Source organism: Cavia porcellus, unplaced genomic scaffold, assembly GCF_034190915.1.
Source record: "Cavia porcellus strain 051 isolate PalLab524CR breed Dunkin Hartley unplaced genomic scaffold, mCavPor4.1 scaffold_17, whole genome shotgun sequence".
Classification (NCBI taxonomy): Eukaryota; Metazoa; Chordata; class Mammalia; order Rodentia; family Caviidae; genus Cavia; species Cavia porcellus.
The window spans coordinates 71,113,952-71,126,865 of NW_026947500.1; the positions used below are offsets into that span (position 1 = coordinate 71,113,952).

Here is a 12,914-nt window from a genome sequence, read left to right on the forward strand (position 1 = left end):
GGCCCGAATCTGGGGCTCACAGGAGGCAGGCGCCTCAGGCACCCTGTTGGCTGCTTAGGGCACTGCTAGTCACCCCCAGGGCCGCCAAGATTGTCCCCACGGCCAGCCTGGGGGCTGGGAGGGTTACTCCACAGTTTGCCTGTTCTTGACCTACATCAGGGCAGACTCACGGCCATCAGGGCATCCGAGAGACCTGTTGTTTTGGGGAGTCCCTCTTGACTCGCACAGGGTAGCACCCCAGGGCCCCCTCCAGGCCCAGCCTGCTGGAGGTCCACCCCTCACGGCCTCGGCCTCCTCCTGTGCCACCCGCCCCGGCCGGGCCCCCCACCACCCGGCCCGGGCCCTCACCTGGGACATCTGTGGGCGCAGGTTGACCTCGCGCAGGTTGATGGCATGGGGCAGCAGGTTGTTGAGCAGCTGGCACAGGAGGACGCCATCGCGGAGGGCCTGCGCCAGCTCGCACACCTGAGCCCCCTCCCAGGTCACGCGGTGGCTGGGCGGCAGCACCCGACACTGAATAAGCCAGTGAGTGCACTGTCGCCACAGCTCCATGGCCACCGGCCTGCAACTCCGGCGGCCTCCACCGCCACCCACCCGCCCGCGCGCCCGCCTGGGGAGCGACAGCTAGCTACCACTTCCTCTTCTGCGACTGTAACTGTCGCCCAGAAAGGGGGTGGAGGAGGAGGAGCTGTGGGGTGCAGGGGGAGCACCTGCAGCCCTGTCCCGCCCCCATGGCCTCCACGCAGGACAGGGCCGCCCTGTCTCTTCCCACTCTGGAGCTGGGGACCAGAGGGCGACAGGCCAGCCGGTCTGCAAGGCGACCCACCAGGATCCGCTCATGTGTCATTTCTCTCCTTCTCCTGGGCCTCCTCCAGCCTGCTCAGGCCCCATCATCTCCAGCCTGGTGCCCTGACTCTGGCCCTGGGCCCTCACAGTGCATGCTCCCCGCAGCGCCAGGGGGCGCCCGAGAGCACCCGAGTTCCTCTACCAGCAAGCAGCCTGGGCTCATTTTCCTCCAGACAAACGCGCCAGCCTCCTTCGAGGCCCACAAGGCCCTGGACGACCAGCGTCCCTGCATCCCCTCCTCATTCCCTCAGCTCCGGCCACCCAGGTCTTCCTGCTGCTCCTGTGCTGTGCCAGGTGTGATCTTACCCCAGGACCTTTGCACTGGCTATGCCCTCTACCTTAAGCAACTTTATGGCCAGTCCCCTTACCTTCTAACAACTTTGTTCACTCGTTCTCTTTTCACAAGGTCTCCCCAAGCCTCCCCATTCCAAATCACAGCTTTTCCCCATGACCCCCCCCCACCTTTTCTATATCCCTCCATTAAACGCTTATACAGGAGACCTATGTTTCTGTGGCTTCCACATCCTTGGATTCAACCAGTCACAGTTCAAAAATATTCAGAAAAAAGAATTGTGTGCATACTATGTACAGACCACTGTATAGGCAAATACTACACTGCTTATGCAAGAGACATGAGCGGCCGCAGAGTCTGGAACCTTCAGGGATCCTGAAATTACACCACCCCAGTATGAAGGATTGAAGAATGACTGCTTCCCCCCCCCCAGGACTGGGGACTGAACCACAGGACCTTTGCATTAACTACATTTCCACTAAGCTACATTTCCAGCCTGTGTTCTATTGTTTTCTTTTCTTTTTTTCTTTTCGTGTTGGTTACAACCTTGAGCTTGCCAGCAAGGCACTGTGCCGCTGAGCTATATCCCTAGCCCCCTCCTTTATTTTATTTTATAATTATTGATTGATTGTCTTACTGTCTTTTTGACACTGGGTCTTGCTCTGCAGTTGTCTGTCCTTGAGCTCACTTTGTAGTACAAGCTGGTCTCAGACTCGCAGTGATCCTCCTGCCTCAGCCTCCCGAGTGCTGGCCATCACTCCGGGCTTTTATATTGCATTTTGAGGCAGGGTCTAAGTGACTAAGTGGCTGGGGTGCCAGGCAAGCAGCAGCTCACCAGGTCGTACTTTATCCTCTCTTCAGGAATCTGTGTCTGTGCTTTGTTTTCTGCTGATCCCCCCCCCCAGCCCTTGGCACGCACATGGGGCTCCATAAATATTTTTTGAACGAATAAATAAGTGAAAACTGCATTGATGCCCCTCTGGCATCGATCCCAGCTCCGTCCATTTTCGGCCATGACCGTGGCCACCACCCAAATGCAAGCCGCCGTCCTCGCCATCGACCGTGCTGCTGTTTTTCATGGATGCACTAACATTTACTCCTTCCTAGTGCCGCACAGGCGGCCCCTCCCCGCACTGTACCCCGCCGCAAGCTGTAGGTCGCCCCTCAGCTGACCCAGTTTCCCGCAGCACTTTTTCGAAACCACTAGACGGCGCTGGACCCCTCACTGCATAGACGGGAGACCGGAGCCTCCTACCGACCTGGAGTCCCTTCCCTATCGGGAGAGGCAGGCGGAAGCGGTGGGGAGCTAGTCAGCCTGGAAACACCCAGTTTTGCAATCCTGGAGGCACCCCAGCTTTTCCGTTCCCGAGCGCCTCGGCTTGCTGCTGGCCTTCAGTTTCCTCGTCTATGAAATGGTGACGATTCACCTCGCTGCGCTCGGAGTTAGAGCGCAGATCACGGTGAGCTCGCCCTGATGCGATGGAGGGGCCCAGACAGTGTGTGCATGTGTGTGTGTGTGTGTGTGTGTGTGTGAAAATAGTGCCCACCTCCCACAGGGCGGATCAGCAAGCAACACGGTCTCGGTACAGAGTAATCACTCAGTAAAACCTGCTTTGCTGACGGTTACAATCCCTCCCCTTGGAAGCCTCGTGTTTTCCCACACGTCTCTCCACAAAACCTCCTTTCCAGGAAGCCCAGCCTGACCGCACGGAGGAAGTGTAGCCTCCCTGCGTCACAGCCCGGAACCCCGGCCCAGATGCTCGGGGACCAGCCCCGGCTGCACGGCCGAGCTGTGCAGGTGCGAACATCACTGGAATTTCTCACGCAGCCGCCGAGAGCGCTGAGTGGGCGTGGCCAGCCAGAGGGGGCGGAGCATGTTATAAGGGGGCGGAGCCATGCCTGGGGGGAAAAACCGCGGAGTTTCCCAGGGAGGCGGGGTCTGCGAGGAAGACCCGTGCGAAGGGGGCGTGGTTAGTAGAAGCGTTCCGAGGGGGCGGAGCGAGAGCGAGGGGCGGGGCGGGTCCAATAGCGGGGGCGGGATTTTTCAAGGGCGGAGTCTTGGTGGGCGTGGCTCTCAGGTAGGGCAGAACCCAGCTGGGGCGGAGAAAGTGGTCCAGAGCGCGGATCCTTCAGCCTCTTCCTGTCCGCAGCAGCGCTGGAGCCCCGCGGATCTGGCTCGGGTGAGTAGGGGGGGTCCTAGGCAGATCGAAGACGGGGGAATTACTGGGGTGGCGCCAGAGGCTCACAGAGAGGCTCTGAGGGTCCACCCAAGCGATAGAGGACATAGCAAAAGCCAGTGAGTCACCGGGTTGCTGTAGGTCACCTAGGCGCACCCGGGCACGTTCCTCCAAATGCATTTCCTGTGAACACGGAAATCTTCCCGCTTCCTCGTTTGCCTGAGCGATCACCGATCGGTGCCCCTCCCTCGCGTAAAATCGTTCCAACCCTGGGTCCTAGAGATTGCACTCAGATTTCCATTTCGTTGCACCGAGATTAAAATTCAGGGGCCCCCAGTTCATGCGTGGTCTTCCCTCTGCCCTCTCCCCAACCTCCTAGTCCTCCACTCTTATCTCTTTGCTGGTTGTATCCCAGCCACATCAGCTCCTGGAGAATGTAGAGTCTAAAAAGCAAACTCCACACCAGAGTTTGCAGAGGTGCACCTGTAATCCCAGCTACCTAGGAGATCCGGAGCCCCGAGGGTCACAAGTGCAATCCTGGCCCGGGCAGATGCTGCTCAGAGCTGCAGTACCGAGGCCCTGGGTTGAAAGCCCAATGCCAATAACAGGAGAGACAGACAGAGACAGAAACAGAGAGACAGAGACCCTGAGACCAGCTCACCACAGGCCCCTTGCACTTGCTGTTCAGGAGGACTGCTTCTATCCTGAGATCTCAGCTTGCATCGCACCACTTCCTGAAATAGGCCCTCCTGCGCCCTGCAGCTGTCTCCATCCTGGGCACCGATAATTCTCAGACATGATCTTCGTTCACTGTGTTGGTACCCTTACCCATCCGCCTGGGAGCTCTGCAGGGCATCCAGAGTGGGCACGGTATACAGTAGGCACTCAGTGTTTGTTCACAGTGAGACCCAAGAGCCCACCTGTGTCCATGTTGCTCAGGTGATGGTGGCTGCCCCTTTACCCTGCACCTGGGTGTGTACACCCGTGCACCTGTAGGGGGTGGAGCAGGAGTCCTCTCTCCCCTTCCCTGATTCTTTGTAGACCTTTTTCTCCCCCCATCTTTTCTCCCCTGCCCCATCAATCATCCCAAAGGACTCAGAAACGCAAGAATGACAAAGTTGGCAGGCGGCTGACCTGTGCCCACCTGGAGCCTCCCACAGACCAGAGCCTCTCAGCCATCCGCCTCCAGCCCCAGCGAGGAGCCACCAGAGACAGAGGAGCTTGAAAGATGAGGCAGCAGGACCTGGCCCAGCTGACAAACAGGAAGTGCACAGGTATTCAGAACACACCTGGCTTCAGGTATGCAGCACCTGGAGCCAGCTCCCTGCCCAGCTGCCGCCTGAAGAGTTGCCTGGAGCCAACCTGGAAACCTCCTGCGCCTACTTGGCTCACCAGCCTTCTGACTCAGGGAGCTGGAATCCTGGTGGCTGTTTACCTGCCAACCTCACCCCAAATTCACAAGGCCTTGGCAGGTGGGGTGTGAGGAGGAGAAAGAATCAGGCTGCCTTCCCTCCCAGCCGGTTTTGCCCCTGGACACGTGACACACACCAGCACTAGCCTGTAGGGGAATTACCAGTGTGTCCCAGGGCAAATTTGACCTGACGATAATGAAAGGAATCGGCCCAAAATGTGAGAAAAAATTGCAAACACAAAATCGCACCTTTCTCTAAAATGCAACCTTTAAACAAAAAAGATCTTTGTAAAAGAGAAAGAGACTAAGTAAGAGATGGAGGTAGGAGGGGGGAAGAAATGGGAACTTAAAAATTAAGATATGCTCACGTACCAACTTCCCATGATGAATGTAATTGTTACGTAGTAATAAAAATAAAAATTTAAAAAGTATAGCTCAGCAGCAGAGCACCTGCATGGCACTAGGTGCCAGTGTAACGGGGTAAGTCTTCGTATCCTGAGGTCCTCCGCTAGATTGCTCGGAAGCTGTGCGTGTTTGTAAACTGAATTCCCCTCCCTGGCTTGTTGCTTTGCCTGAGAACTGACTGCCTCCGCAGTGCTGGCAGGGTGTGCTCATTAACACCTCGCACAACACTGCAGCACAGGAACCCCGTCCACGTCCGCCCGGTTTAGTTTCCACCTGGCACTCTGACACGTAATCCATCGACCAGCTAGTGCTAGCTTAGTTGCTGGTTCTGCTGCCAGGCTGTGCCCCCTAGGTACCCCGAGGGGTAGGCTCGGTTTCATGAGTTCAGTGTCCACTAAGCATTGTGATGTTTTAGCGTTTCTAAAGACAGTGTTCTTGCAAGAAGCCCCCAGGTGTATGAGTGTTTCTGTGGAACTCTGGAGGGCTAAATTCAAGTTGCTTGTACTTTATTTATAAATAAGTTACTCATAGATTTCACAGATGGACTTCTATGCAATAAATATGTATTTATATAGCATTATATACTCTGTAACATTTATATAAATATGATACTATGTATTCAGTATAATACTGTTACATGTGAATTATATAAAACATATGTGTAACATGTTATAGTATATCTAATGATGTAGATATAAGATACAAAATGTAAATACACATATGCAGTATTATAAAATATATACTTTATACTGTATATAATGCATGTGTATTAAACATTAAACATTCTGTTTAATTACAATACATAGTATAATATATAGCATAATGTCTACATAATACCTAATATAGTATGTACATATAATACATAATATATGTATTGATCAAATCTATACTACTTATAATTCATTTTTACATTATGTATAAAGATATGTGTAAGTATATATTGTTTATTTCTAAATAGAATACAAGAAATTTAAGTTACTCAGGCCAGACTTTATATATAATATATGCATAATTTTTGTTTGTACATATCTATTTATGAATAATTTTACTTAATTTATTTATGCACAAAGGTACCTCATCTGAATGCTGGGGGTGTAGCTCAGTGGTTGTGCACATAACATCCTCGAGGCCCTGGGTTCAACCCCCAGCAGCCTGGTTAGTTTAGAGTAATTTATGTCCCATGCTTTATGTTACGTTCATTTCCCTACCTCAGCATACAGCTGCATGTTAAGGTGTGAATAACAGGCAGGCTGCCACATCCACAATGAGGAGGCAGAGAGGAGGAGCTGACCCAGCCATGCAGGGAACAGGCTGATTGTTCCCATTTTACAGATGGGGAAGACCAAGTCCTGTTGAAAGTACACAGACCCCAACCTCGGGCCCCACAGAGCTCAGTGCAAGTGTCACAGGATGGAGAAGACCTCACCCACCAACCCTGGTACCACGGTGCCCTGTCACGCCAGGTATGATCCCACCCGCCCCACCTGGCCAGGAGACTCCTGGGTCCTGCCTAAGGGACTCAGGGTGGGCACCTATTGAGACAGGTGGCTAGGGGACCGCAGACTGTCAAAGCTTGGCTGGCTGGCGGTTGTCAGTTTCAGTGATTGCTTTCTTGGAACATTCTAGCTGGCAGTGGAGACTGACCAGGTCCAGATGCCCCCAAAGGGTCCTTGAGTCTTGCCTATTTCTTCCTCTGAGCTCTGTCTCTCTCCAGGCAACCCCCTCCGGTTCCCCAGTCTCACTTCCAAATCAAGGGTCACGTCCTCCAAGTCCTGGGTCCCTGACAGCCAATGAAGTCACGGGAGGCAGTATAGCCTGTTGTTCAAATCCCATACCCTCCAGCCAGGTATCTGGGTTCAAATCCCAGCCCCATGACTTACATTGTGTGTGATTTTAGGCAAGGCATTTGACCTCCCTGGGCCTCAGTGTCCCCATCTTTTAAAGGGGCCAATAATTCCTCCTACTAGTCTTGTCATAAGGGTCTGTGGAGTTCACACCTTTAACATTGGTGCGGCCTCGAGTAAGAGTGGTACATTTGTCTCCGAACAAGATTGCTTGCAAAGTTTTATAAAGAGAGGGTAGGGATTAGAGGGACACGCTTCCATACAAGCCCAGGTCATCAGTCAGGGTGGACACTGCATCGGACAGCATTAGCTAGTGGCTATGACAAGCAATACGAAGATGCCACCAGCTGAACACAACCATCATTCGTGAACTTGTTCCTGTCACAGCCCAAAGAGGCTGAGGAATGGGGACAAGAACCTTCATAACCCAGTCAGGTGTCCAAACCGACTTGACTCCACCATCCCACAGGGTTCTCGGGATGCCCAGTCCACAGAGTCTGCAGGATTGTAGGACAGGTTCAAGGTGCAGGCGTGAGCACTGGCCACAAAATCGCAGCCCCCCAATCCTATTGGCCAGATATGGTCACGTGATAATGCTAACTTGCAAGGAATCCTGGGAAGTGTAGTCCACATGGGTGACCGCATGACAACGGTAAACAGTTTGTTGCAAAACTAATCTGCCTGTCTCAGGAGTTTTACTGGAGAGGCTTTTATTGGGCCTTGGTGGGAAGGAGTTACCGTTAACAGCCAGGGTCACCCTCAAGTCTCTGTCACCCATCCTCTATTCTCAGAAGGCTGAAGCTCTTCTTCTCCAAGATGGTGACTTCCTGGTTCGTACCTCTGGGTCCCGTGGGGACCACCCTGTGATCTCATGCCGCTGGCGGGGATCTGCTCTACATTTTGAGGTGTTCTGTGTGACCCTGCGACCCCGGCCAGGCCGGCCTGCAGCACTCTTTCAGCTGGAGGATGAGCGATTCACAAGCGTGCCAGCACTGGTGCACAGTTATGTGTCCGGCCGTCGCCCACTGTCCCACGCCACAGGGGCTGTGGCCTCCAGGCCTGTGATCCGGCAGGGGCCTCTGCAGCGCAGCTTCAGCGAGGATGCTCTTACGGACAGCCCGGTTCAGACAGCGTCTCTCAGGTACTCACAGCCTGTCTACCTCTTTGATGATACCCAGCGCCCCTTGCATTTCTGCACGTCACTGTGGGGAGGGGCCATCCCCACGAAAGGTACTGTTGGACAGCAGGCCTGGCCCTCCCTTCCAGATGCCAGTAAAACCCCACCCTTCCCTCCTGGCTAGTTGTGATACCTAAAAATGCACCTTGCAAGAGTCCACTGGAAGGGAATGGCCTGGGGTGGTTGAGAGCCACACGCCTGGGGTTTCCCAGGCACTGGCCGGGCTGACCTTGCCAGGCTGGGCCAGCAGTTCTTCCCATCTTGGTCCCTCAGGGCTAGGAAGTGGAGCATCAGTCAGCCTGCAGACTTGGAGCACCTGGGGCAGGCCACAGAAGCCCGCTCTGGACCAGGTGAGCACCTACTGGGGCAGCACGTGACTCAGAGGTTGGCTCCAGCACCCACCGGTTACACGATCTTGAGTCAGTGATTTCATGTGCTGGAGGCTCAACTTCTTTTTCATTTGTTTATTTGGTTGGTTGGTTGTTGGTTTTTTCATTTGTTGGTTTTTTGAGACAGGGTCTTGTTATCCAATGCAGGCTGGCCTTGAATTCACAGCAACCCTCCTGCCTCAGCCTCCCGAATGCAAAGACTACAGGCATGCACCATCACACTTGAATTTGAGACTCAAATTCTTGCTCAAGAGAACAGAGATGATAACCAGGCATGACGGTGCATTCCCGTAATCCCAGCACTCAGGATACTGAGGCAGGCACATCTTAGCAAGTTCAAGACCACCCTGGGCTACACAGTGAGCTCAAGGCCAGCCTGAACCACACAGAACTACACCCAACCAACCAATGGACTGATTTACCAACCACACGTTCCATAGAATTATACACTCTAGATTCTGGCTGTGAACACCTTCGCCCAGGAGATGTCCCTTGGGCACTGGGCACTTGGAGAACCAGCTTACAGTATGTTGTGGGGGATCCAGAGGCCTCAGGAAGCTATTTCTGACAAAGCCCTATGACTGACTGCATGAAGCTTTGGGGGGACATCTAGATACAAGCCATAACAGTCAGGAACGCTGCTAGTGTCTATATTATTAAGATTTCATTAAATGTATACATCACTTTTGGAAGCACAACCGTTTTGATAATATTTTCCAGGAACAGGGGATGTCTTTCCATTTTTCTAATGTCGTCCACCTATTTTCAGAGTAGTGTAGTTTTTGTTATAGAGGCATTTCACTTCCCTGCTTAGGTTAATTCCAAAGTATTTTTTAAAAATTTTTGAGCTACTGGGGTTCTCAGTGGATCACTGTTGGTATATTCACCTTGAGACCATAATACTAAGCAAAATAAATTAGATACAGATGGGGAAACAGTGCACCGTTTATTTTATATGAGACTCCCAAAGTATAAATAAAGAACAAAACAGGGGCAGAGGACAGGAAACAGAGACTATAACATCTGGTAGATGGGAAGAGAATTTTGGGGCCGGAGGAAGACAGAAATGGAGCAGGAAGAGGAAGTAAAAATGATCAAAATGCAACGAGGGACTGGGGATTTAGCTCAGCGGCATACGCACCTGCCTTGCAAGCAGGCAGTCCTGAGTTCGATCCCTGGTACCGGTAAAACAAAACAAAACAAAAAATCTAAAATGCAATGCGTATATGTACCAATTCCACATGATAAATGTAGCTAGTATATGCCACAGACATGACTTTGTAAAATTCACAAAGCCACAGCAGTGTTAAAATTCGTTTTCAAACTGGTACTTGAATAGCATTTATATGGATGAAGCTGCTCAGGTTCAAAACTGTGTGGAAACGGGCCAGGAAACCCCGTTATCAGGTGATGATACGGGCTGGCAACCTCTCACCCATCCTCACCCAACCCAGCTGTCTATTCTGTGGGCCCCCAGGAGCCTCCACCACTACGCGCCCACCTTCCCTGCTCCGGATGGGCAGTGACCCGGCGTTGCTGAGGGAACCCGCTCCCTTGGGGGTCACCGCTGACCGCCTCAGCGCCTCTGATGGGCAACTTCATGCCAAGGCACCAACCAAGCCCCCCCGGACACCCTCACTGACGCTTCCTGAGGCCTCTGGACCCCCCACAACGTACTGTGAGCTGGTTCCCCGAGTGCCCAGCACCCAAGGGACAGCTCCTGGCCAAAGGTGTTCACAGCCAGAGGCCCTGTGGTGGGAGGCTGAAGAGGAGGAAGCGGAGGAGGACAGGTGTTTTGTAAGACCACAGGGCGAGGTCACTTTTTGCCCTCGCGACAACCCCTCCTGCCTGCTGGGCCCGCAGAATCGGCCCCTGGACCCCAAGGTCCTGCACACTCTCCGCGGCTTGCTCCTGGAGCACCACGCTGGGAGCACCGCCCTCCACCTGCTGTTGGTGGACTGCCAGGTGGGTCGCCTGCCCCATCTTTCCTCCCCAGGGCTGGGGCTACCACCTGTGCGGGGGATTCTGGTCCCCTGATCTCCCCGTGGCCTCTTGCAGGCTGCAGGCGTTCTGGGAGTGACCAAGGCTCAGCGAATGGCCATGGGGGTCTCCTCTGGCCTAGAGCTGCTCACTCTTCCCCATGGACATGGTTTGAGGTTGGAACTGCTGGAGAGGTGAGCCCGCAGCCTGGGACCTGCGTTGGGGGCGGGGGGTGAGTCCCCCATACACCCCAAACTTCTCTCCGTTCCTGGCCACCCGGGAGGGGAGGAAGGGGCCTGGCAGTGACACCTCTCCACCGCCCCCAGACCCTTGCCCTCCACCTCTGCAGGCTGGAGACCCTGGCGCTGGCTGGGGCGCTGGCTGTCTTGGGGTGCGCAGGGCCGCTGGAGGAGCGCACGGCCGCGCTGAGGGGCCTCGTGGAGCTGGCGCTGGAGCTGCGGCCCGGGGCGACAGGGGACCTGGCCGGGCTGGCCGCGGTCATGGGCGCTCTGCTTCTACCCCAGGTGCGTGGGGAACGGGGGCGAGGCAGGGGCAGGGGTGCAGAGCGGAGAGGAGGAGGCAGCCTGGCATGTTTGCTCCCCAGGTGTCGCGCTTGGAGTGCACGTGGCGCCAGTTCCGACGGAGCCACACGGAGGCCGCGCTGGCCTTCGAGCAGGAGCTGAAGCCGCTGATGCGCGCTCTGGATGAAGGCTCAGGTGAGGGGAGGACTGGGGTTTCGCCTGCCCGGAGCCCCAATCCGCAAAGGGAATCTGGGTCCGGTTCCAACCACGCCCTCCTTGGGCCCCGCCCCTCCGTCCTAAGCTTCTTTAGCTCCACCTCTCTCCCGCCTCGGCCCTAAACTCCGCCTGGCCCGAAACTGCAACGCCTCTGGTTCCGCTGAGCGCTGCACCAGGCCTCCGCCTGAGGCCCTTCCACGGCCTCCCATTGGAGCCCTTTGGGTCCTAGGCCCCGCCCCCTGAGCACCCATGCCCCGCCCCCGCTCCCAAAGCCCCGCCTTCCGCCGGCTCCGCGCGCGCCCCACCCTTCCTGCGTCCCTAAGTGTCCTGGGTCCGGTGCCGGCCCCAGACGCGATCGCCTCCCTTCCAGGCCCCTGCGAGCCCGGCGAGGTGGCGCTGCCGCACGTGGCGCCCGCGGCGCGCCTGCTGGAGGGCGAGGGCCCGGAGGAGGGGCCGCCGGAGGAGCGCTGCGAGCGGCTGCTGCGCACCCTGCAGGGGGCGCGTCGCATGGCGTCCGACGCCCCCAAGTTCCGCCGGGCGGCTGCTCTGCGCTTGCGAGGTGAGGGTGCAGCCACGCCTAGCGGCGGTCCCAGGAGGGTGTCTTGGCTGAGTGTCCCTGGATCCCATTCAAGTGGGGAGGCGCCATCCCCAGGGAGGGGCACCCTGTACCCCCCAACCGCAAGCTGCGGCCCCAGTAAGTGTGCAGGGAAACCCTTGCATTCCTAAAAGGGCGGCCCCAACTCTCGGAGCCACATCCACGGGAGCCACTTCCACCCTCCCACCTGGGACGACCCCGCCCCCCCAGAATGCCCAGCTCCCCCAAATGACTCAGTCCTTCAACTCAAGGGAGCTGGACTGGAGAGCCCCACCTCATCTCCGCAGCCACGCCTTCCGGGTGACCTTTGCACTTTTTGCCTCGGAAGTGGCCCTTCCTACCCCAGTGGCACCCTCTGAACTCACACCTTACCTCCAGGTGGAGCTCCGCGCATCCCACACCCCCTCGTGCCCCTGCTGAGGCTGCCACCATCCAAAGACCTTTCTGTCACCCCAGTCTGGTCCTGCCCCCTCCAGGGGCCCCCGACATCCCGCAGTGGAGTCCCACTTGGCCCCTCCTAGGTCAAAGTCCCCAGGAAAAAGACAGGGCAGGGAGTGGCCTCGCCCCGCCCCAGCCCACTGACCCTGTTCCCCAGGATTCAGGCCTAATCCGGAGCTGAGGGAGGCGCTGACCACCGGCTTCCTGCAGAGGCTGCTCTGGGGAAGTCAGGGCGCCAGGGCACCGAGAGAGGAGCGTTTCCAGAAGTTCCATCGTGTCCTCAGCATGCTGTCCCAGCGTCTGGAGCCTGGCCACTGAGACGGGCACAGGCACCCAGGTGCCCCACGCTGCCCTGCCGGGGACTACCCAGAGCCCGGCACCCTAGGGGGCTGAGACAGGAGGATCAGAAACTGGAGCCCAGCCTGGCAATCCAGAGACCCTGCCTCCAAAAATAAAAAGGGCTGGGGAAGGAGCTCAGAGTGAAGGCCCTGGGTTCCATCTCCAGTACTAGAAATATCTCAGAAGTCTGCCCCCTGAAATTACGCAGATTCCAGGAATGGGGCTGTCACATCCCCCTCATCCCACCCACCGCGAGACTGACTCGGGTATCCAACATGTGTGCG

At 55.9% G+C, this 12,914-nt stretch overlaps 2 protein-coding genes across 7 annotated transcripts in view; one reads left to right on the forward strand and one right to left on the reverse strand.

Annotated features, from left to right (window-relative positions):
* The window catches only part of Vav1 (vav guanine nucleotide exchange factor 1), a 58,552-nt gene extending 57,908 nt beyond the window's left edge, over nucleotides 1–644 (reverse strand). The window contains exon 1 of one of the 2 annotated variants that reach the window (XM_063228730.1): nucleotides 349–644. In XM_063228730.1, the coding sequence (XP_063084800.1) occupies nucleotides 349–552 (204 nt within the window). In that variant the 5' untranslated portion in view covers nucleotides 553–644. The remainder of the gene's footprint in view (nucleotides 1–348) is intronic. The other variant, XM_063228729.1, reaches the window with a different exon arrangement.
* Nucleotides 645–2,449: 1,805 nt separating this feature from the next.
* Nucleotides 2,450–12,815, forward strand: Sh2d3a (SH2 domain containing 3A). Of its 5 annotated transcripts, none has more exons than XM_063228734.1 (13): nucleotides 2,450–2,598; nucleotides 2,828–2,936; nucleotides 3,289–3,318; nucleotides 4,004–4,589; nucleotides 6,464–6,594; nucleotides 7,767–8,116; nucleotides 8,426–8,502; nucleotides 10,019–10,506; nucleotides 10,600–10,715; nucleotides 10,871–11,045; nucleotides 11,126–11,237; nucleotides 11,629–11,817; nucleotides 12,449–12,815. In XM_063228734.1, exons 4-13 carry the CDS (start codon nucleotides 4,544–4,546, stop codon nucleotides 12,607–12,609), a joined length of 1,845 nt encoding a protein of 614 aa, XP_063084804.1. In that variant the 5' UTR covers nucleotides 2,450–2,598; nucleotides 2,828–2,936; nucleotides 3,289–3,318; nucleotides 4,004–4,543; the 3' UTR covers nucleotides 12,610–12,815. The 5 variants fall into 5 exon arrangements, with proteins under 5 accessions (XP_063084804.1, XP_063084805.1, XP_013012540.1 ...); XM_063228735.1 differs by having other exon boundaries at nucleotides 3,292–3,318; XM_013157086.3 differs by lacking the exons at nucleotides 2,450–2,598; nucleotides 2,828–2,936 and having other exon boundaries at nucleotides 3,167–3,318; nucleotides 4,004–4,133; nucleotides 4,408–4,589.
* The last annotated feature ends 99 nt before the right edge of the window (nucleotides 12,816–12,914 follow it).